Raw genomic sequence first — 25,457 nt, 5'->3', positions numbered from 1 at the left:
GTAATTGTATCGATTTACATTTTTTTTTTCCTATTTGAACGTCTAATTCTCCATTAATTTAATGAGTTTTTAGTCTATTTGGTGCAAATGTGGCTTACATGTCAACCCAATTACAAGTTCCACACCCACCATGTCATCAATTTAATAAAGATTCATATAATTCATTAAACAAAAGGCAGAAATTGATATAGTTTTAAAACCTCAATGTGTAATGTGAAAAAGTTAGAACCTAATTACCCAATTTGAAAATCACCCTAGACCTAAAGGGTGTAAAATGTTGTTACCCTAACCTTAAAAGTGTTTTCTGCAAGCTTCTTCTGTTTGGGCCGTGAAGATGAGCAATGAACAAAGCGTATTACTACTAAGTAAGGTTTATTTGACTCTTTTGACTATGACTATGTTTGGCAAGAAAAGTTAAATTTAACTCTTTTGATTATGTTTGGCAAGAAAAGTTAAATTTTATTTTAGAACATAGAATGCCTTTTTGAATAAAAACACGCTACAAGCTTCTTCAAGAAGCAAGAACCACTTTAAGTTTAACAAAAATTGCCTTTAAGGAAAGTACTTCTAACAAAAATACTTATGAGCAAAAGTGTTTTCCGCAAAAGTAGGCTCAAATGTCCCTTAATTTGTTAGGACGTAATTATACATCAATTTAATTGCCTTGTAGACCTTGCATAAACTTGTATATATAAAGCAAGAAGTGGTCAAAAAAACGTTCATTGCACCTAAACAGATCAAATAAATTAAGGGAAACTAATTAATTAAAATGACTTCAAAACTTTGATTCTTAACCAAAAACACTTTAATAAGTTTATTTAATGGTTAGGAAAAAACAATCTCTTTTTTTTTTTTTTTCAATCTTAGATTCTTCAGAGTGAGTGATAGCTGAAACTACTGTAGCGTCTCACATATATCGCCCGACACAACTAAGCCACCAAATCCAACCAGCACAAGATCGTCAAAACCCTAGAAGGAAGCTAGTGTACTAGACCACTAAGAGCTCTTCCAGTGTAGGAAGGCCTCCCTGGGCAATAGGCAACTCAATCCCTTTAAACAAACAATAACGGCCTACAATGAACAATAACTGCTCGCGTTGGGTCCAATTGCTAAGTGGGCTGGAGTGTTTTGGGGAGAAGTAAGAGTGGATTAGGTTTCCTATCTCTAAGGCTATTAGTAACGGTGGAGTTGCTCTAAGAAGAGGGTAAGTGGGCCCAAGTGCCCTGTTACTGGAAATAGAATTCAAGGGATCCCTCACTAGAGGCCTACGAGTATAAGAGGTCCAGATTATCTAGGAATCGAAGGACTGTTAACCGTGCTTAAGGAGGTGTGTTGTCTGGAAGTGCCATCAAGGAAATGATCATTAGGGCCTTTCTGGTGGAGGAACAAAAGATTGTGAAAAAGGCGTTGAAGATTCAGAAGGCAAAGGAAAAGCAAGCTACAAAGACCGAGTAGAACTCTACTGAGTTTTAAGTGGTTTTGCATACTAGGCTAATTTTGGCTTATGGTGAGCTAGGCAAAGTAATTCAAGGTGTTCCATTTTGTACTTTTACATTTTATTGTGGCTTGTTTAAGTTATGGCCTACCATGGAATTTCTTGTTTTGTATTTCAGTGGTAACATGTACGTTTTCAAATTAATCGTATAATGTCAGATTACTGGCTTTATTTGTGAAAATAAATAAAAAAATAAAAAATAAAAAATCTTAGATTCATTATAAGTTTCTCACACGGTAATGAAATAATGGAAGGTTAGAAGCTACGAGTTTATTTGACATCCTTCTTTCTTGTAATACAAGACCCACACATTGAGACTCAGTGTTCAGGGAGATCGAGCTTGCCAAAGGTCATATTTTTTCGGTGATTTTTGCCAATTTTTTACCAAACCTGACAGAATTAGTTCTCGACCCAAGAAAGAAGTTTAATCCTCTCCTCATTTGTTTCTTTTCCATGTTAGTGCTTCCTCATAATTGATACTTTGGTGGCTTCCGCAAATTTGATTTGGGCCATTTGTTGATCAGCCATGCTAAGGAAACAAAAATGTTAATATTAAAGAAATAGAAAGCAGAGTTATGAAAGAGATAGTACCTGAGAACATAGAGAGAGAAGTAAGAGGGTAAAAGAGATTTCTGTACTGTTTACTTAATATTGAAGTAATTACAAGAGTATGTATTTATAGTGAACTAGCCACTTTAACAGACTTCCTAACAAACTAACTAATCTAACAAACCACCTAATCTAATTACAAATGGCAAGATCTCATTCATACAACATTATATTCTAACATCCCCTCTCAAACTCAAGATTGGGGCACCCGATCATGAGGTTGAAGCAGTATCATCATAAATGTAGTATTCATCAGATTGTCAAAGAACATTAGTGCAGTATTCCTTGCAATTGAAGAGTGAGGTTGCTGGTGCCACCACCCTTATCACAATGCCCATATAGTAGCCTAACTGAATATCAAATATACCTCCACCAAAGCAAAACATATCCTCTGAACTCATGTGCAGCAGTTTGAATATATTTCTCTTATATGGTCAAAACAACAAGTTGAACCAAAAATTCTAGAAGTAATATTGTATTGTACTTTTGCTGTGACATGTCTGCAAGAACCTATGCAAACTAATGTACCATATGGAGCCTAATTAAAGGATGCAATATAGATGGTCCTTGCACTTCTAGTAACTGAGTTGAATGACAAGATGTTGGTAATTTAGCTGATCCGCTACTTTATGAAGTTTCCACACCAACTAAACTAGTTGCCTGCTCCTCAGTTTTCATATTAAGTGGCAGGGAAGATTCAAGGGAATGAGAGAAAGAATTGACCATAACAAAGTCCTGCTCGATGGAATCCATCGAATCAGAAACTCGAAGCTTATCATGCAAGTTGTATCTCGAGTAATGGATCAGTTGATAGCTTGAGCAGGACAATGGGCAACAAGATGACACTTTTGTAAAGAAATTTGACTTGTAGTAATTTTAGGTGGTAGAGAATTAGGATATGGAGATGGAGGGGAGACAAGAATTCCAAGTGAAAATTGAGGAAAAGACTTGTAAGTTGCACCATTATTGTAATGGAACCTCCCTTTACCACGATTCTTGAATCAAAATTTCTATACACACCATTATAACTATCAGCATTATTACCTAAGCTTGATTGGCATGAACTAAAATTGTATTGAGCATCATAACCACCATTAAAACCAGCATGAAACTGAGAGCACGAACTAAAATTGTGTTGAGAATGAATCTTACATTGATAAGAGGAGTGACCTTGTATGGGCTTATGAGAGGTTGTGCTACTCTCCATAAAACCAACTACTCCCCATAAAACCAATTGGCAATATGGAGAGTAGCCCAACCTCACGTAATCTCATGCAAGGTCCCTCATCTCATCAATAAGGGATTCATTCTCAATACGACCTCTCACATATGACGAATTTTCAAGCTTAACACGTGGACAACACAACGAGGTGACATGAAGTGCGTGTGACTGTTTGGCTTCACACATGAGACAAACTGACTATGATACCATGTTAATATTAAAGAAATAAAAAACAGAGTTATGAGACAGAGAGAGAGAGAGAGTAGTAGAGAACAAAGAGAGAAGTAAGAAGGTAAAAGGGATTTTTGTATTGTTGACTTAATATTGAAGTAATTACAAGAGTATGTAATAGACTTCCTAACAAACTAACTAATCTAACAAACCACCTAACCTAATTACAAATGGCAACATCTCATCCATACAACATTATATTCTTAAAAAAAAAACAACACAAAGATGATTACTGCCACTTCATTTTTTTTTTTATGATTATTCTCTTAATTTTTTATATGTATATTAGTTTGGAAAAGCTCGTTTCATTAAACCTTTGTATCATTTTCATTAAGTAAAGTTATTCTAATGCTTTTGGTTAAGAAAAATTTTGAAGAAGTCATTTTCATTAAATTTTTGTATCTTTTTTATTAAATAAAGTTATGAGGATGTTTTTGGTTAAAAAAAGTTTAGAGAAGCCCTTTTCATTAAGACTCCCAATATGTTAATGCGGGTGTTTGGTCTGGGTTTTCTACTAAAAATAGGGGCATTTTGATCTAGATGCTTGGTTTTTGAATTTCTTAGACCAAACATCTAAGGCTTTTAGAAATTTGATCAAACTACTTTTCTACAATTTTAATTAATTTACTAATTAATTTCAAATTTTACAAATTGTTATTATAATTAATTTACTAATTAAATTCAATATGTAACAAATTCCTAAAATCCTGCAAAAGAAGATATTTGTAACATCCCACATCGCCCAGGGGAGTGGGTCATGTAAGCCTTATATGTATATTCTTATCTCTACCTAGCACGAGGCATTTTGGGAGCTCACTGGCTTCAGGTTCCGTAGGAACTTTGAAGTTAAGCGAGTTCGCGCAAGAGCAATCCCATGATGGGTGACCCACTGGAAAGTTCTCGTGTGAGTTCCCAAAAACAAAACTGTGAGGGCGTGGTTGGGGCCCAAAGCGGACAATATCGTGCTACGGTGGAGTCGATCCCGGGATGTGGTGGGAGGCCGGGCCGGAATGTGACAATATTGTTAATTTATGTCCCATTATTTCAATATATTTCAAAATAAAAAATTTCTATAATAACAAAAAGACATTGAATTGTGTGTGCAAAAAAAGACAATGATTTTTTAACAAGAAAAAGAAAAACACAAACGATGACATTTTAAATGTACTACCATGAATTTAATTTTTATAAAGAAGTTGTGCAGATATTATGTTTTTATCACACACAAGTCTTGTGATAAGAAAAACATTTCCGCGCAGATCCATCTGTAAAAGAATAAGGCAACAAAAACAATCCTTTATCAAGGAAGGGGTAGAAATGAACTTTATCAGATGGTGGTGGAGACAATTCTGAGCAAGGCTTTCGCCAATTTCTTAGATTCCAAGGAAGTTTTACAGTTGGTGTCTTGCCCTTACACTCGACAACTTGATTAGTAAAATACAAACATAGACATGTATTCGTGCTGTTACACTACTGAATGTTACACATTTAATTGGATACCATCTTGTGCTCCTGTGGCTTATGAGATTTCCAATAGTAACTGAAATCTTTTAGTTCCTTAGGAGTTTTATTCTAAATTTTATTTCATTTGTCATTTTATATTTCTCACTTTAAGTTGTAAGCCATAAATACTTATATTTCTTAGGCAAAAAAGAAGTAGAAGTTGTTTAACATATAATACTCAAATTTGAGTTGTAAACTCGTTTTCAAGTGCCTTACTCTTGTTAAAAGTTTGTTGCTTTGTTCTTTTAGTTCTCTTTGTTGTAGGGTGGTGCTAAAAGAGAAATATTTGGGTTTCGCAACGTTTTAGCACATAGTTGCTGGAAGAACTGAGACAAATATACAATCGTCTCAACAACCTCATTGTCTAAGTAGGAACAAACACCAACCGGAAAGAGCCTCTGTAGTAACACATAACAGTTATGGTTTTTCAAACTTGGCAATGTGCCATAGTCCATTTTGATATATTGCTAGTGTACCCATCTGGAAAATTCACACTTTGCAACCACTTCAAGAATCTTTTCTTGCCATCTGGCTTAGAGGTACAATTGGTGTGTCCCTTCTTAATATGTACCACTGACACATTCCACTAACAAGTTGCGCCTTATCCCCATTTCTTTCATGCCAATACGATTCTTAATGGTGTCCTTCAATTTTCCCTCAATAGGTAGAGTCGTTCCCACCACATTGTCCCAAACATTCTTCTCAATATGCGTAGGATCCACAATGTGTTTGATTTTCAACTTTGACTAGCATTTCAATTAAAAGAATATACTATTTTCCATCCAATTTAGTCATTCCATTGGTCGGTCTTTCCTGAATTGGAGATTATTCAACTTGGACAATACTGATCGGCTCATTTAACTAATTAGTGATCTCTAGCTTACCTCCGGACCATTCCCTTGGTCTAGGCCCAAAATTTGTTTTCCTATCAAATGCTTGAGGCTCGCTATGCCACTCGTGGTCCTAGGGGAGCCATCTTCGATGGCCCAAGTAGCATACATTCCTTACGTGCCAAAAGGACAAGGTGTCTTCATTGCATGTAGAGCAATGTCATATAACATTTGGTACTCCAGTCTGACAACATACCATAAGTTGGAAAATTATTAATTGTCCACATAATTGTTGCTTGCTGAGTAAATAGTTTCCTAGTGGAATTGTCATACGTCCATACACTATTTTTTCCACAAATCGATCAACTCATCAATCAATAGCCAAATATAAACATCAATGGAATCACTAGGTGATCGTGGCCCGGATATTAAAAGACTCATGATCGTTGATTCTTTCTTCATACACCTCCAGGGGCAAGTTATAAGGAACAACGACCACTGACTAGGTGCTTCTCTCATTTGAAATTTTCCAAATGGATTGAAGTCGTTGGTAACAAGCCCTAATCTGATATTTCTTGGCTCTACAGAAAAATGAGGATACAATTTATCAAATTCTTTTCCCGCTTCGTCATCTACCGGTGCAGCATTACATCATCATCAACCCGTTTGTCCTTATGCCACCTCCTATCACAAGCAATGTGGGTCGACATGCACAATTTTTGTAATCTTGACTTCAGTGGAAAATAATGTAGCACCTCGTTCAGTTTCTTGTTATTTTGATATCTAGGTTCATTGCAGTTGAGACAATTGTCTAGCTTCTCGAACTAACATTTAACATTCCCCATCATTATATAGTAATTTCAATTAGTCATATTACGATCTACTTTCATGTGCATCAACTCCACAATAGTTGTTAGCACCGAGAAATCTTGACAACTGGGGTGCAATTATCACTGAGCTTATTTCAGCAATCTATTGTACTTCTCGGAGTCTGACTCATTGTCCATATTGAGAGTAGCGTTAGGAAATCATCATTCACTATGTTCATCACTCAATCATCACTAATGCAACTAGATAAGGGAGGTTGGTGACTAACTATGCCATTGTTGGAAGATGTTGATGTTGTAATGGGCGATCTCGGTGATAAGTTCAATTCGAGTAAGTGTGTACCATCTCATTTCCATATAAATGATAACAAACTTTATCTAATGTCATCCAAACGCAGTTTTTATATTTCACGCACGAACACCTGATCCGATGCTAAACACTGACATGGTTGCTTGTAAATTCAGTAAGTGTCTCGATCCCATACAAATATTCGTCACGACATCTATCGTGCAACTTTTTCCCTATTTGTCCATTGTGCCTGCTTTCAGAAATTTAGTCATCATAACAAGTTGATATATGACTGTTCATCCCCTTATGCCAACGACAATGATACTATCCCATTTGAAAGGGCACATTCTATGTTGCGGTTTGCAATTCATGCAACTATTTTCAATCGTAAAAAATTCGACAACTCTCCTTAGGGTTCCTCAAGTGCACGACTTGTATTAATAAATATCTAGTATGTACTCGATGAACATTAGGAGGATACAACCAAAATTGAAATTTAGCCTTGTTCACCGCAAACCCTAACCACATACTAGTGCATTTTTTAACTATCTGAATTGGACAATTCGAGAATCAGTTAGATAGCAAAGACACATACTGCGTCTACATGCACATCCAACAAACTCTTAAACGAGTATAAGGTTTTTTCAATTCTATCATACATGAGATTCGTTTGAACCAAAGTGGCTGTTAAATAGTTTGGCTTCCGATGTGAACGTTTTTATTCGAGTTTAATAAAATCTTTCTTTCGACAAAAAAATAAAAAAAATAAAAAATTGTATAAACGGTTATGAAATTTAAAAAAAAATTCACAACACGATTTCCAAGACTAATAATGCACAAATTAAATTCACCTAATCTACATATATTCCAATAATTTACAAACTCAAAATTTCACGTAACCAACAATTTCATCATATACATTTATGTATGTGTGCGTGTAAATTAAAATTTACTAAAAATTAAATTAAGAGACAAATACATACCATTGTTTTTATTTTCTTCCAATTCAATTACAAACATACAACAAACAAAATTAACTAATTACATAATTAAACAAAAAACCAACACTTATACCATTTACCTGCTCTCTTTCAGTTTTCTCATACTCAATAATAAGTGGACCCAACAATCCGTACTTATATAACCTCCAAATTAACGCTGTGTTGACAGTCTACAAAGACGGCTGCTTCATATATACTAGCAACGAGCACACACTTTGTGTGTGTGTGAACAATTTCTCTTAATAAGTGCATATTTTTTTTTATACTATTATTAAGAGAAGCCTCCTTGTGAACTTTTTCCCCCTTTTTTTCTATTTTCCCCTCCTTTTTGTCAATAGTGTGTATCAAAAATGAGGGCAAAATAGGTAAAAAGGAGAAAAACCACCCACCTCCTACATTCTCATCAAGCGCAACCACTTCAGTTCGTTCAAACTATCCAAAAAATATCATGATTTCACTTACGTGTGTGAAAAAATGATGGTGGGACAATTTCTCTTAATAAGTGCATATTTGTTAGCTTATGTAAATATTTCGATATAAACTTACTATTTTGCCCTCCTTATATAAATATTGTGCATCAAAAGTGAGGGCAAAATAGGAAAGAAGGGAAAAGTTCAAAAGATACAAAATTACTATTTTGCCCTTCTCATGTCAACACTATGTATTCAAAAGTGAGGGCAAAATTGGAAGAAAAGGGGAAAAAGTTCAAAAGATACAAAATTACTATTTTGCCCTCCTAATGTCAACATGGTGTATTCAAAAGTGAGAGCAAAATTGGAAGAAAATGAGATAAAAAGTTGACAAGTCCTCTTCTTTTAATAATATAGATATATAATAGTCGCGGACCTTTCCACCAAGACGGCCTTGAGTTGGTGAATCCTTTTTCGGCTGTTGCCTTTGTTTATAGAAGAAGATAATATAGTAATTGGGCGCGCCCCACGTTTATGTCGTTAGCTGTATTATTCTGAAGGCGTCTTTCTCTTCCAGAAGATAAGAATAGGCATCTAATCTTTACGTGAGAAATGCCCCCACTTGGCAAATTCTAAAGTTTATTTTCAAATCCACAAGAAGTTAATCTCTCAAAGACTCGAAACTTTTTTTTTTTTTGGTCAAATAAAGACTCGAAACTTAGAGCTACAAGGCGCTAGGTAACTTTGAGATTTGATTAGGCAACAACTCAGAAGAAATTCTAATTTTTCTGCTAAATTAGTTAGTAAATAGTGTCATAAAACTATTTTAACTAGTCAGTTTAACTTAACATATCCAACAGCACTCTATTTTAACCAAGGTCTAAAATATTGATGATATCGGAAATATCGATAGTCCAAAAACACGGAAATTTCGATGGAAATATCGGGATATTATCGATATCGATAAAAATTGAATAAAAACCACAGAAATTGTAAAAAAAACTTGGAAATTTTTTATTGAAACTTTGCAAGATGTTTATTTAGTCAATTATCTATTAGTTTATCACAAAAAAATGAAGGAAATGCATTGCATGATGGATTTAACGGATTTAAGTTGATTATATAGTGAGCTGGCAAACATTGTGAATGTAGAAAATATGTAGTAATTAATAAAAGAAGTTCAAACACACCATAATCATTTATATATAATGAATTAGTACAATATTTTACACTTTATATATTGCATGGTAAGATACATGAGTGACTTAGTACCACATAGAGTTCCTATCAAGGTCTAAAATATTGATGATATCGGACATATTCGTAGTCCAAAAACACGGAAATTTCGATGAAAATATCGATATTTTAGACTATGATTTTAACAAACCTTTAATATTTATTACTTATTAAAAGAGAGAAAGAATCGAATAGTTTGAGACTTTTAAAACTTTTTTAATGTTTAGCAAGTGAATAGTCACTTTATAAGATTCATTTAAAGATTCTGTCAGAGTGAAGTTTTGTTAGGTTTTTTGCCAACATAGTTGGCAAATGTTTATAGCATCTCTTGGAGAAGGCAATGAAATTAGCTCGACATTGTTAATAAAAGATTTACTTAGCACAATTAAACGACGTTATTAATTGTATATTCACTCAACAAGATTAAGCCAAATACTTTTTTAAAATGAGAAATCACATGCTTTTTATAAAATTATGAAATTTGCTAATGGACGACATTTTTCATATCATATCTATACTACATCTCTAATAGAATGGTGGATAGAATGATGGTACAAATATGATATGAAAAATGTGATAAAAGTAGTATTTTTGTTTAAATACAAATATGCAACCCTTTAAAAAGAGAATTTACCTTCAATTGATAGGATAAATAGTTAATAGTACCAAAGGATAGTTCGACAAAGTTTGATATCATAAAATGCTTGGATTCTCACTAATGCTAGAGTTAGATTAACTTTTGTGGTTTTTCCCAAAAGAAAAAAAAGGTTGTCTAATGTCATTGCAAATTGTTGGTCAAAAGTCTTCCAGATACGTTTTGAAATATTAACAAAGAAAAAAAAAACAAAGATAATAAGAAATTAATGTAATAAAAAAATCCTGTCTCCACTTGAATTTCTTAAACATTTTTACCGTATCTGACACCATAAGAATTTTATAAATACAGCAGCTTCTTGGTCCAAAATCATTCAACTCATTCAACTCAGAGCCTTTTGCAATTCTTTGATACATACCAAACCAAGACCAAAGACAAAAATCACTCATCCTTTTTTTCGTACACAATGAAAGGAGAGGGGAAGAACACGAAGTGCCTAGCATATGTTGCTATTTTCATTGTGTTTCAGATCATAGTCATCACAGCCTTTTCACTTACTGTGATGAAAATCAAGGGTCCAAAAGTCAGGTTTGGCACAGTTGCAGCAGAAAATTTCAGCTCCATAAGCTCCAACTCTCCATCTTTGAGTTTGAATTTGGTAACCAAATTTGCAGTGAAGAACACAAACTTTGGTCACTTCAAATATCCAAACAGCACTGTCACAATCTACTATGCAGGACAGGCAATTGGGTCCGCTGATATTCCTAAGGGAAGAGCCAGAGCTCGATCCACACGAAGAACCGATGTTGTCATTAGCATTAACACAGACAAGCTTTCAGGATCCACAAACCTTGGCAATGACATTAACTCAGGTCTTGTGCCTCTGACTAGTGAGGCTACCTTGAAAGGAAAGGTTGAATTGATGAAGATTATCAAGAAGAACAAGTCAGGCAAAATGAGCTGCAGCATGTCAATTAATTTGGCCAACCGTGCTGTCCAGGATTTGAAGTGCGAGTGATCAAAATTTTATGTGGTTTTGGTTAATTTTCTTTGTGGTATTGCACCTTGTTTTTTGTAATGCCTTTTGGATTCTTGTGTTATATTGATTATAAATTCTTTTATATTCATATTCATTTGGAGTTGAGGGTAATTTATGCTTTTTTGTGGGGAATGAAAGGCAACAAAAGCAAGCACAATTAGAAAATGTACTTTTTAAATTAATTCAAGATACTTTTTCCTAGTAGAAAAATGAATTCTAGTATGCTTATACTTAAGTGAGTAAGCCAAAGAAAGGAAAAATGGTGAGAGTCCCATCATGCTTTTTTAAGACGCTTTCTTTATGTAATATCTATCCGTTATCTTAATGAATATCGAACACTATTTCTGAAAAATAAAAAAACAAAAATATAGCCCAAATGTAAATAGACGTTGGATTAGAAATGGCTTTTTAGGCAAAATGGTCTCCTAGATTTACATAACTTTTTATTTTGATTATTGAGATTTGAAATCAATAGAAGTAGTCTTTGAGTTTGTCCATCATTAATCATTTTGGTATTTCCATGAAAATTCTACATTAAATAAACCTAAAATGATAAAAATACCCTCAATTTTTGTCAAATCATTTGGCCTATAGTTTGTTAAATTGAGTATATTTTTGTCATTTTGGTCCTTTCTTAATATAATTTTTCATGGAATGATCAAAATGATTAATGGTGGACAAACTCAAGGACCACTTTTATTGATTTCAGATCTCAAGGGCCAAAGTGATAAGTTATGCAAATCTTAGAGACATTTTTTGTGAAATCCCGTCCCCGGAATTTCACTATTCATTACGTATCCAGTTATTACAAACAACTGGGTACATGCATAGTGAAAATTGGAACTTGGAACTAGAAAACTTTTCCAAAACAAGTATCAATTATTTTATTCAAAGTAGAGGGAAAAGATAATATCACTAGATTTAAAACATTAATGATAGAATATATATATATTAATAATAAAAGAAAGAAAATGAGAGGGGGGTTGGAGAACCATTGGGAAAAGAAGGAAAAGAGAAAAAAAGGAGAAGGAAAAGAAGCCGGGGGGGGGGGGGGATCGCTCGCTTTTTCTAGGAGGAAGGAGGGGAGAACTTCCCACAAATATCTCCATATCAGTGTCCTGGGTTCCTTAATCTAATCTGCTACTATGTCCCTCTCTCCCTGTTGCGTTTCTTTCCCTCCAAAATCAAGAGGTAGGCAATTCTTCCATTCCCCTTCACTTTTCTCTCAAATTAATTTGTTTAGATTTTTAGTATGATGATCATTTGTTGCATAATTCACTTGATATTGATAATTTCAACTATCTGGGTTGGTGATCATTCTATTTTTTTTCCTTTCGTTGTTTTCTTTCTTGGATGTGAGGGTCTAGAAATTAATTGTTCGATTTTTCAGTTGTTCATTCCAATTATGCTCAGTAAGTTAGAGAGTCTTTTACCATTTACATGAAGGAGATATATATCATCCTGTGTAAGCCCAATAATTGATCGATTTCTCTGACAAAATAATGTAATGTCAAGAAAAATATGGTGAAGTGCATTTAGTTTTTGCATGGTTCATTAATAATTAATTAATGAACATAATACCTCCATGACGAGCACGAGTTTATTAAAGTTAGAATTTTTGTTATTATAGCTTGGCAGCATGACTTTCGGTAACTCGAAGAAAACCACCAAAAGAAAGGGAAACGATTAGTAGTTTGATTATAAGTAGTGTGTTTAGCACTTTGAAAATGTATTTTGCACTCCAACCTAGTGTACAAAATAAAAATATGTGCGGCAGAGAATGTGGGTTTCGGACATCGAATTTGGAAATTCAAGTCCCGTTTTCAATAATATGAGTACAAATCGTTTAGGTTGCTAATTAAAGGTTATGGAATTTTGGCTGTGATTGAATAGATTTGGTTAGTGGATATTGGTAATTGTGGGTTCTTGGAAAGACAAAATTAAATTAAATAGACGAACTACGAATAACTTGATCTCTATAAAGGGTACGTAAGCAATCTAACAGGAGGTTAGATGCAGCCATAAAATGTACAACAAATTACTAAGCAATTCGAGGCATGGGATGTGCTTGGTACTTATCCCAAAGGCGGGTATGTTAGATATATGGTTATCTGATGATGTCACGTGTCGATCCTGAACGTATGTTGGGATCGAGGCGTGACAACTTTTAGTGGTATCAGAGCTTAGGTTAACAACCTGGACCAAGGAATATGATTGGGAGAAATACCATGATGCATGAATGCTTAGTTATTTGAATTTTGCAAATGAAGCTATGCATGTTTGAAGTAGCATCAAACAAGGTGTTTCTGAGTAACAATGTAAAGTAATTATCATAATGTACAAGAAGCTGAAAATAAATGCATATACGTGATCTGTTGGTTGCGGTTGTTAACTGAACCCATTATTTTGTTGAATTATCTATTATTGAAGTTGTTATTCATTTTGATCTAGCTTACCCAAATTAATTATGTCTTGTCCGAATCAGTTTATGTGTTGGTGAATGGACTAGTAACTACCGTACACAGATTATCGAAATGATTGTAGACCAATTCAAATGCTATATTGAACTCAGGAATTATACATAGTATTTGACGGAGACGAAAGTATTGATAATGTGTGGTTACTACTTACTATGTATGATGCATGATGAGTGATGATCAACCACTTTTGTTCTCTAGCATAGAATATTCCAACTGCTAGTCTATATATATAATTATATATCCACGTTTGTTAAGCTCATCGGCTCTCTATAGGGATTACGCCTATATTTTGTTTGAATCATTGGTCCTATTGGTCTCCCAATTATCGATTCTTATGAACACCCAGTCTTGTGAATTTTTCTGGATTAGTGTCCACTCATGTCGATTTTCATGGGTAAGCTTTCAATTTTCTTCTGTTGCCAAATATTTAGTTTTCATTATAAATAAATGAGTCTTCGTGGAATTATAATATGATGTGTGGCTAGCCAATTAATATTCTTTCTTGTAATGATATACTTGACTACTGTTGTTGTTTGAAACCCATTTGATATTATAACTTCTCATATATATTGGAAAGGATAAATATTCATATATGCTTTTGACGAATTGACATGTGTGCATATATCTGTGTTCAAATGCTTTAATTTGTACTATTTACTTGGATGAAAAATATATGTAAGACTTTGGCTGTTTCCTAGATTTTAGTTATGTATACATGTACAAGGTTTTGAACATCACAAGGCTAAGGTAGTAATTGAAATTCTCGTTACTTTCAATTTTTTTTTGGGTGTATTGATCAAATATCATGTCCTTGGGTTTGGGTTCATAGGTCAATTCTTGCTAATAGTTGAGTATAATATAGATAGAGGTTTGAACCATGATTTATGGAGTGTATGGAAGTGTTCTGAAGTTGTAATTTGAATAAAACGAGTATGGGTTCCAAAAATTTCAGAAAACTTATTTTACTGCAAAAAAACTATTACAAGTGGCTTACTATAGCTCTTGATTTCCCGGTCCTTGTGATTCCTTTTTGGTCCAATATTATGTATTTGGAAACTAGGCATGTCCATGATTAAACCCATCTAATTTCAATAAGTTCTGTTGAGTTTTGATTGACAAAAAATCATGTCCAAAGTTGAATCACAGAGCAGCCAGATAGCAACAAGTTCTGCATTTCCAGTTTTGGGTCCCCATATTATACCTGGCATAAGTTTCAATCTAGAGCTCTGTTTCCTACAAATCTTCAATGGTTTTAAAGTACACAAAACGAGCTTCAAAACTCTCTTAATTTTGTACCCTTTGGTTCAGTTTTGAGCATCCAAAAGTGAGCGTTAACTTGGTTGATGAAAACAGCTGTTTATGTAGCTTATGGGGAGAGACGAGTGTTGTTTTCACCTTACTCAACTCATCACCCAGTTTCTTTTAAATTACCATTGCCTTGCATCAGTGTTGTTATTGGCATTATAAGTTGTACTAAGATTATGTCTATGCTAGGCATGTTTATAATTTGTAATTAGTCGCTTTGTTGCTTAGTAATATCCATTATTGGTGTGAGTTATCATTTGTTCATGCTTTTATAAATTGGATTAGGCTCGGGAGTTCTTAGAAACTTTGGAGGGTGTGTGTTAGCAAAGCTAGTTGATACGTGGGAAGAAACATATGTGTTTACTATGCAAATCATGGGGGTTGATTTATGATATGTGGTGATAAGAAGGCACCATGTATCAGTGTGGCCCATGGGTGGTCCTGCTTGGTTAATTCGCATCAGGGGACCACGCCATGTGATGTGTGGATCTATCGGCACTAGAAGAAAAAAGTTCATCTATCACGGTGAATGCCCGTGATAAATTGCAATCCACCACGGACACTGTGCCCGTTAGTATTCTGGATGTGATAAAAAGTCTCATTTTCTACCACGAGCTATGCTCGTTGTCAACTGCAATATAACCACGAATTATACCCGTGGTAGATTGAGATCTAACACCACGTGCTATGACCGTTGTCGATTACTAATTAACCACAGCTAATGCCCGTGATAAATTATTTTTCAAAATTAAAAAAAAAATATTTAACAAATATATATATATATATATATCTGTATTTATATATTTTAGTATAGAATAACCAACAAAATTGCATATTTACTACAATATAATAAGCACATAAAAAATACTTGATAATATTATAACATAATTTAAAAATACTTGAGTTTCCAAATGAATACATAAACGGAAGTCATAAAGTACTATCCATGTTGTGCCTAATGAATACATAAACGGAAGTCATAAAGTACTATCTATGTAGTGTCAAAGTACCATTTTCTAGTGTAAGTACGAACTAAAATTACTCTCCAACTTGGACGTACTTTGATGGCCAGGCAATTGTACTAGATACAGCATCCTCCATTCAAGAAGTTTTCAAGACCAAATGCACATTATTCTATCACCAACCAGATAAGAATGTAAATCGTAACCCCTTTCTCCTTTTGAAACCAAATCAAATATCATTTACTGGATTCTACGAACCCAACATCGATCTTTAGTAAGTTATAATCAGAAATATTAAAGCAATATATAGCAGATCAGGAATACAAAATCGTTTCCTCTTACACTCTTTACAGCGAACTACCCAATCCTTGTTGTTCCTCTGACATTGATGGCACATCATCAACGCACCTCCTCAAAATCCCAAAACAACAATTACATTATAAATCATCAGTGATAACAAATGACAAAAAAAAAAAGCCAGCGTACTAATTAGAATAGCTCCGATTACAAAAAATCCTCCAACAATATTAGCAATTAGTGATGAAGTAAAACATAGAAAAAACGAAAAAAACCCTAAAAGAGAAAGACAATCCAAATCAAACTCACTGAGAGAAAGAGATAGTGAGAGGGCTGAGAGCTTGAGAGATCGTGAGAGTATCGCAAAAGAGCCAAATGCAACTACAAGACCACTCAATTCATACCAAATTATATAGAGAGATCAGTGAATAATCTTTTGCGTCCTAGAAAAAAAGAACGATATGAAGAGAAGGATTGAGGGGATAACCAAATATAACTGCAAGCAACTGGTGGGAACTTGAACGGCAGTTTCCTCACTTAGTGGGTTTTTAATTAAGTTTTCTTTCCAATAAAAATTATATTAACCTTTATTATATGTTAGTTGTTTTACAATTATATCATCATTGGGACTCTCTTATAGCCATAAAACTAAAAGTATATTGGGACTCTGATACGGCGCAACACCCATTAATGGGCTAATAAATTTAAATAAAAGTATACATAGAAGTTTTTATGTTGTAATTATGGTAAAATTTTGATATCTTAAATTTTAAATATATAGTTCTATTTTTATTTTACATAGTTCTTGAATTGTAATTATCACTTTTTATTTGTTTTGGTCAAATCGCAATGAAGACAAACCAAAATTTGGGTGTTCTGGGTAGTCACAAAAGCAATGGAGATCTCCTTGCCTCCCTCCCACGTTTTGTAGATTTTATTTATCATTATTTGTAACCATGTCATTTATTGATTGAAATTCTCCGCATCACTTTTAATTAGGACTATTGGATATTATCGGATTTAAAAGTTAATGTAGTATTTCAAATATAATAATAAATAATAAATATGAAAGAAATTTTTTGTTGCAATCAATAATCAATATAGTAATAAATAATCAATAATATAATGATTCAAAATATATTTAAAAAAAAACATAAAAACATCCATCACGGGCCGATGGCGTGGTGAATTTTCAAAAGGCGGTGTGGTCGTTTGAAGTAACCACTACGAGCATATCGCGTGGTGGTTTTGATATTCCATCACGGAATTAAAAACCGTTGTAGATTATTCACTTTTAACAACGGGCCGGAATCTAACCGTGGTGGATTAATGTTATCTACCACAAGCGACACTTGACCGTGGTAATTGAATAGTTTCTATCACGAGTTGTTGATGCCCGTGATGGAATTGACGTGGTAAATATGCTGTTATGTAGGATCAAATTACATAGAGTTGTGGGCCCCACTGTCAATCGAGAGTTGACTTTTGGTCACCATGTCTCGAATCATTTATAAAACTAAAATTAGTATTACTAGAAACTCAGTGAAGCTTTGCGGACTTGTCTCGGTGAGTGACTTTAATATATGTGATGTAGTTAATACCCTGAAAACTCCCATACTAGTATACTTTGTGGATACAACATGGATTTCTAAAATATGTTTTATGCTAAATAATTGTTTTTATAAAGTTTGTCATCGATCTACTTTATGAAGCATTATGTGACTTGGATATTTGAACTGTTGATGGATTGTGTTTTAAAATATATATTTGATTGTTGATAAACATGAGGACTAGTAGAGGACCGTTACCCTAGTGTCACAGAGTTAGGTGATACTGAGTCTGCACCATGTAGCAGTGGTACATGGATGGTCCTGCTTGGTTAATCTGCATTGGGGGACCATACTATTTATGGATCGCGCTTGGTTAATCCACGTTGGGCGATCCTTATGGCCATTTATAGTTAGTGGTGATCATGCTTAATTAATCCGCATTGGGTGATCACTACCTAACAGCTTTGTAGGTGTGACTCTACTTGGTTAATGCACATTGGGGAGTCACTACGTACTTAGTTATCTTGACCCTGCTTGGTTAATTCTCGTTGGGGGTCACTAGTGGTCCTGCTTGGTTAATCCGTGTTGGGGGACCATATTATATTTGGGTCGCGCTTGGTTAATCTGCGTTGGGCGATCCTTATGGCCATGTATGCTTAGGAGTGATCATGCTTGGTTAATCCGCATTGGGTGATCACTTCCTAACAGCTATAGGAGTGGCTCTGCTTGGTTAATCCGCTTTGGGGGGCCACTTCATGTTGGTTGCTTATGTAGGCTTTGGCCGAATTGCATCACTCTAGCCTTAGTTTTTAATGTACATATGAATGATGATTTTTGAGAATCTTGTGGTTGAATTAGAAAAGCCGTAGGATGTTTGGGTGACTCCTTCAGAGATTTCAAAGGATTGGTATTGATTTCTTATGAATGTTTTATATTCAAGGTATATAAATTGTGATTGATGTTTGGTTTTATTATTGTTATCACATACTTTGTATTATTATCACTCACCCGAGCTTCGCAGTTTATCTGAGTTTTGGTTGGCCAGTTCACCATTCCCATGATGTTGGTACTGATTATACATGTGATAGGTCTGGGTAGATTCCATTGAGCGGTCCGGATTCCTCGCTCTTGCTCATTTTCATAAAATTAGTTCAACCCTAGATTCGAGTGAGTAGGAATTGCTCATAGTAGACATTGTGTTTATAAATTGGATATTTACCTTATTATTATTTGGAATTCATGCTGGGGAATTATGTTGAATTCCCGTATTAAATTTCGAGAAGTGGTATGTGATCTTGATGATTGATTAATGTTGTTATATATTAATATCGTGCATCTGTGATTCATGGGACTAATTAATTAGATGATTGTGAATTGATTAGTACTTGTATGGTTAAATTATTATTAGAAGTGGCATTGCTCTCGTATATAGATTAGTGATGTGTTGGGCTAGAATGATGATGTTATGTTATTCTTGTGAATTGAAGTTGGAAAGTGTCGAACCCGATGCTAACTAAATATGAGAACAGTTTGGAAGTGTAGAGAGTTTTGAAAATTTCGGGGACGAAATTTTTTTAAGGGGGGGAAGGATATGAAATCCCATCCCCATAATTTCACTATTCATTACGTATCCGATTATTACAAATGACTGGGTACATGCATAGTGAAAATTGGAACTTGGAACTAGAAAGCTTTTACAAAACAAGTATCAATTATTTTATTCAAAGTAGAGGGAAAAGATAATATCACTAGATATAAAATACTAATGATAGAATATATATTAATAATAAAAGAAAAAAAAGAGAGGAGGGTTGGAGAACCATTGGGAAAAGAAGGAAAAGAAAAAAAAGGGGAGAAGGAAAAGAAGGGGGGGTGAGAATCTCTGGGATCGCTCTCTTTTTCTGGGAGGAATGAGTGGAGAACTTCCCACAAATATCTCCATATCAGTGTCCTGGGTTCCTTAATCTAATCTGCTACTCTGTCTCTCTCTCCCTGTTGCGTTTCTTTCCCTCCAAAATCAGGAGGTAGGCAATTCTTCCATTCCCCTTTACTTTTCTCTCAAATTAATTCGTTTAGATTTTTAGTATGATGATCATTTGTTGCATAATTCACTTGATATTGATAATTTCATCTATCTGGGTTGGTGATCATTCTTTTTTTTTTCCTTTCGTTGTTTTCTTTCTTGGATGTGAGGGTCTGGAAATTAATTGTTCGATTTTTCAGTTGTTCGTTCCAATTATGCTCAGTAAGTTAGAGAGTCTTTTACCATTTACATGAAGGAGATATATATCATATTTGATCATCCTGTGTAATCCCAATAATTGATTGATATTTGTGACAAAATAATGTAATGTTAAGAAAAATATGGTGAAGTGCATTTAGTTTTCACATGGTTCATTAATAATTAATTAATGAACATAATACCTCCATGACGAGCACGAGTTTATTAAAGTTAGAATTGCTGTTATTACAACTTGCCAGCATGACTTTTGGTAACTCGAAGAAAACCACCAAAAGAAAGGGAAAAGATTAGTAGTTTGATTATAAGTAGTGTGTTTAGCACTTTGAAAATGTATTTTGCACTCCAATCTAGTGTTTAAAATCAAAATATGTGCGGCAGAGAATGTGGGTTTCGGACATCGAATTTGGAAATTCAAGTCCCGTTTTCAATAATATTAGTACAAATCGTTTAGGTTGCTAATTAAAGGTTATGGAATTTTGGCTGTGATTGAATAGATTTGGTTGGTGGATATTGGTAATTGTGGGTTCTTCTTGGAAAGACAAAATTAAATTAAATAGACGAACTACGAATGGCTTGATCTCTATTAAGGGTACGTAGGCAGTCTAACAGAAGTTTAGATGCACTCATAAAGTGTACGACAAATTACTACGCAATTCGAGGCATGAGATGTGCTTGGTACTTATCCCGGAGATGGGAATGTTAGATATATGGTTATCTGATGATGTCATGTGTCGATTCTGGACGTATGTCGGGATCGGGGCGTAACAATTTTAGCTAAAAAGCCGATTGGAAATAAACATTGCTGACATATGAGAGTTATATTGTAATTAATGTCCTGAAATGTATGCAACTTGCTCCCCAAGATAATTGTAGGTAACTTGCTCCCTACTTTTGTCCCATTAAAAAACCGATGGATGTATCAATCGGTCTTCCTTTAAAATGAGAATATATGTATTTTCTTTAAGGAAATTTGGAAAAATAATCAAAATTTAAGCTAGGAATTGTTATTAACACTATAAAAATCTCATTTGGTACTCCAAACTTTCTATAATTAGAAAGAAAAATACACTTGTGAGGAGTGTAGAATGAGATTTTTGGAGTGCTAATAACAATTCTCTTTAGACTCTATATAGAATTATGACTATCCTTTTAAGTTTATGATATGAAAGTACTAATGTACTCTTAAATTAAGTTTTCCCATAACAACCAAAAAAGTAAAATAGTACCAAAACACTCAATGGTTGATACTTTTCACTTTTAGGATTGAAAATACGTGTAAGAACGCAAGATCCAACTGTCCATAACATATATATGTGCTTTAGATTCTCAAAGTTTCTCGGCAACCAAACAGAGTATAACAAGGACCCAAAAGTGATATTAGTTGATATCTCTTCTCTCAATTTTCGTTACGTGGACTTTTTATATGATAGTTTTCATGTTTTTACTTGTTTGTTCACATGTATGCCCCTAATGCACTGCGTGGAAGGATGATAAGCCTTTCTCAAGCCCCTCCAATTGCAACAACTCTACTTTTTCTGGTGCAAATGAGAAGAGAAAAAAGCACACATGCATAAAGATATGAATGCAATAAAGAGAGAGAGAGAGAGAGAGAGAGAGAGTTACACATACGGTGGTGGGTTGGGCGCTAGCTTCGGCGGAGATGGTGGTGGCTGCGGCGTTGATAATGTCAATGCTGCCATTCATGATTGCTTGTGTGATCCCACAAAGCTCGTTGCCTTGCTTTAGGAGCTAAATTCCTCTTCCTATTTTTTTTCTCAAATAAACAACTCTGGATCCAGTGCAACATTCCAGGCGCAAGCACATGAAAACTAATTTCCACTTCATTCGAGAAAGAGTACAGAAAGGTGATCTTCATGTTCAGTATGTTCCAATTAAGGACCAAGTGGCAGATGTTCTAACTAAATGTTTACATGATCCTGGTTTTCTTAGACATTGTGGTAACCTTAAACTGGGAAATCCCAGTTACGATTGGGGGAGGAATATTGGATATAGATGAATTGTATATTTGTGCCACATCATCAGTAGCTTAAGAGATAAGCTAATTAGTTTTGAATATGATTGTATAAAAAGGAATTTCCCTCTCTTGTATTGTAGGCTGATTGTAAGAAATTCAGTTACACATTTACAAGTTTTCTTCTCTCCTAAGCTTCTTCTTTCTCAGCTCATCTTCATTTTTCTCTTCTTCTAAGTTTCTGCAAATATGAATCTTTATGTTAATACCTTGTTCCTGATAGAAGGCCTGTGCCACAAGCCTTGCATTATATTACGTACCATCAGCCAAGATTTCAAGAGCATATATCTTTTCTTACCTGAAACTATTAATCATTCGATCAGGCACTCACCATCTATTTTCATTGTTCAACTTTTTTACAACACAAAAAATCATTATTCAACTCTTTGGCAACATAACAAACCAAAAGCTCTGCTCTCCCTTCTATCTATCCAAGGATGAAAGGGCAGAGGCTTTTGGGGTTCCTTCCAATCAAGAATTTGGACCTCACAATCACGAGCCAATATGCTTTTCTCTCATACCCTTCTTCGCTCATTTACTATAGCTAAAATATTTGGTTTACGAGTTTTTTTAATTTACTCCGACATCCTATATTAGCCCAAAAGAGTATGTGAAACTATTGTAACCCTTAAATTCCTCAAATGATAATATACATAGTCTCTACTCGCTGACATATACGATTGTTAGTTTGTGGAATTCTACAAGCAGCAGTGGTTTTGATTCTAGACTACGAGTGGTCAAATAATACGATTGAACTAAAAGTATGATTTCTGAGAAAAGTAGTAATTGTATCATGACAATATTCCCACAACTAAATGTATGTAAGAAACACATTTGTGTTCGAGAATCATATTTAAATGTGGGATCAGTTAGAATGTAAATCCCCTTAATATGGTAAGTTAAAAATGAGTTTCGTGCAGTAAAGCCTAGTGTTTTTTTCTCTCTTAAGCATACAATTCATTTGTTTGATGCAATCATAGAAAAATCAACTTGTTGGAAAAATTAGTGTCTAATTGCTATATTAAATCACATAAAAAATTAAGAATTAATTCATGCAATTATATTTCAAAATTAATGCATGCACATGAGTAACCACTGTTAAATGAACATGACATAATGGATTAGAAAAACCTGAAAATTCGAGGCAGGTGTTAGACACTTTGTCCTTAAGACAAGTTATGCCCCACAACGGTGCTCGTGGTTGATCATCGCTTGTCTCCCAAGATACAATAACCACGTCATTATAATAGTAGCACTCCAATCACAAGCCTCCATGAACCACGATTGTGTTGACTCTCTCATATGGACTCAATGAGATTCTCTAATATTTTAGTACACTATATGTATGATTATGTAAAACAATGAAAAATTATTTTATATTTATAGGGTGCTTCCCTATTTATTGGATTTGAGATAACTTTTTAGAAAACATGTCACTATTCATGAATAGTCAAAAGTTGCAACTCTTTATTTGAATAGACACATTTATCTACCAAAAGGCTCCGCTTCTAATTTCTATTCAATTAATAAATTTAATATATAATAATATTATTATTAATTTTTCTAAAAATCCCCCACATGAATGGAAATTGACTCAACATTATGCAAATGACAATGTAAACACTAAAGAGAGAACTCAGTAGGAAAAGTACCGCATTGGGATAGGTAGCTTTTGGTTTTGAACCTTCCATAGTGAATTACTATCAGATTTACTTGGCTAGTGAACGCGATGTCTTGAACTACTCAGCCGTTTGTGTAAACCAAGACAATTCACACAATCCTCTTCCAGACACCCCTTGGTTGCTTGGTTGTGTTCATTTTGGCCTTGAACAATTCTCAGTTTCTGTTTGGACCCAAAATTACACTATCGGCCAGAGTAATCAAGGTCGTTGAATGAGCAGAATTTTAGACCGTTGAATGACAAAGTGGTTGAAATGATTTTCAATTATTACTGAGAAATAATGTTTTGCTTTTAATCATGATATTATCTCTTAGTGATATATTAAATTATTTAAACCTAATATTTGTCTAAATCCCAATTGATTTGAACGAATGGAATATTAGGATATGCACGACATCAGATAATGAAGCATGCGGGATGGGATGATTGTCATACAACTACAAATGGATTAATGCATGCATGAATAGATTATGAAGAAGCCTAGATAGGCCTGGCTTTTGGTGGTGATGTGATATGTCTAAGATTTGATGGTCCTGGCTAGGCTCTTTTTCCATGGTGATGGAAGTTATCAAATGAGTTTAAAGGCTTCTGATGGAGTTTTTTATTAGATAAGAAGCTTAGGTGGGCTAGGTTTCTGATGTGATGTTATAAAGCCTAGATAGGCTTTATTTTGTTTGAAAGTCACGAAATATGAAGCATATGCCTTGGCATTTACGAATCAATTTCAGTTCCGCGAGTTAGAGTTGCAGTTGGACTCTACAAGGTTATTAGGTCGTGTCAAGCAAAAGACAAGCCACTATAAATATAGAGTTGCATGCAACATTGAAGGACCTCTCCAACTCAACACATAAACTGCCTTGCGCAAACTCTCGCTCTACGCAAAACCTCTCAACAACCTTGAGATTTTTAATTTCTCTTTTGCCAACACATCTTAAGTTTGGATAAACAACATTATGAAGGCAACCGGCGAACACCTTCAGTTTGGATAAACAACATTGTTGCCGTAGAATCAGCTGACAGCAGAGCACCTTTAGTTTGGATAAATAGCACGGCGTTAAGGTTGACAAGTTACCTATCCAAGTCTCGGCCAAGAAGGATTTTCAAGTTCTTGTTGGCAGAGGTCATCTCATTAGCCTTCTCGGTCAGGTGAGGTGTTACAGATTATTAGGCTCGGCACATTGAAAGCCGAGTTGTTTATGATTGGATATTCATAAGTAAGTTTTAGAGTTCGGCATATTTTAGAGTTTGGCATTCTGACGGCCGAACGACATTTACTATCAAGACATACATTTTTTTTAAGTACTTGTGTCCGTATAATTTGGTGCCAGTTCGGCGTGCTTATACTCTCATGAATTTAATCATCGTGACCGAACCTGGTGCCGACGATCCCTGAACTTTGCAAGACTAGCATCCTTGTCTTTAGGCTCTAGAACCTGAAGGCCGAGACGTGTTCCTTCTCGAGCTGCAGTCATTGAGTTGGCACGCCCCGCACATAATCGAATGACGTAGTTAGCTTATTAATTACTCATCCTACGGGCCACATAGGCTTGGTAGTTTTTGGGGTCAACAGTTTCTCATGAATGCTTTTAGATAATTAAACCCTTAAGAAAATTCTCACAGG

The 25,457-nt window shown here is 34.6% G+C and overlaps 1 protein-coding gene and 1 long non-coding RNA gene across 2 annotated transcripts; both read left to right on the top strand.

Moving 5' to 3' along the window:
• The first annotated feature begins 10,622 nt into the window (after window positions 1–10,622).
• On the top strand, window positions 10,623–11,381 carry LOC103417680 (late embryogenesis abundant protein At1g64065-like). Its single transcript, XM_008355839.4, has one exon. The coding sequence runs from the start codon at window positions 10,715–10,717 to the stop codon at window positions 11,264–11,266; it is 552 nt and encodes a 183-aa protein (XP_008354061.1). The 5' UTR covers window positions 10,623–10,714; the 3' UTR covers window positions 11,267–11,381.
• A 6,166-nt stretch (window positions 11,382–17,547) lies between these two features.
• Window positions 17,548–22,272, top strand: LOC139197048 (uncharacterized). The gene is made up of 2 exons (XR_011582028.1): window positions 17,548–19,905; window positions 21,610–22,272. It is a non-coding gene; the product is annotated as an uncharacterized lncRNA (long non-coding RNA).
• Window positions 22,273–25,457: the final 3,185 nt, after the last annotated feature.

The sequence above is a fragment of the Malus domestica genome, chromosome 06 (genome assembly GCF_042453785.1).
Source record: "Malus domestica chromosome 06, GDT2T_hap1".
In the NCBI taxonomy this organism is placed as follows: Eukaryota; Viridiplantae; Streptophyta; class Magnoliopsida; order Rosales; family Rosaceae; genus Malus; species Malus domestica.
Note: the sequence above shows the minus strand (reverse complement) of the source record. Positions and strands in the feature narration are given on the sequence as shown.

Excerpts from the sequence above, each read along its gene's own strand:
- LOC103417680 (XM_008355839.4), top strand. The coding sequence starts at position 10,715 with ATGAAAGGAGAGGGGAAGAACACGAAGTGCCTAGCATATGTTGCTATT.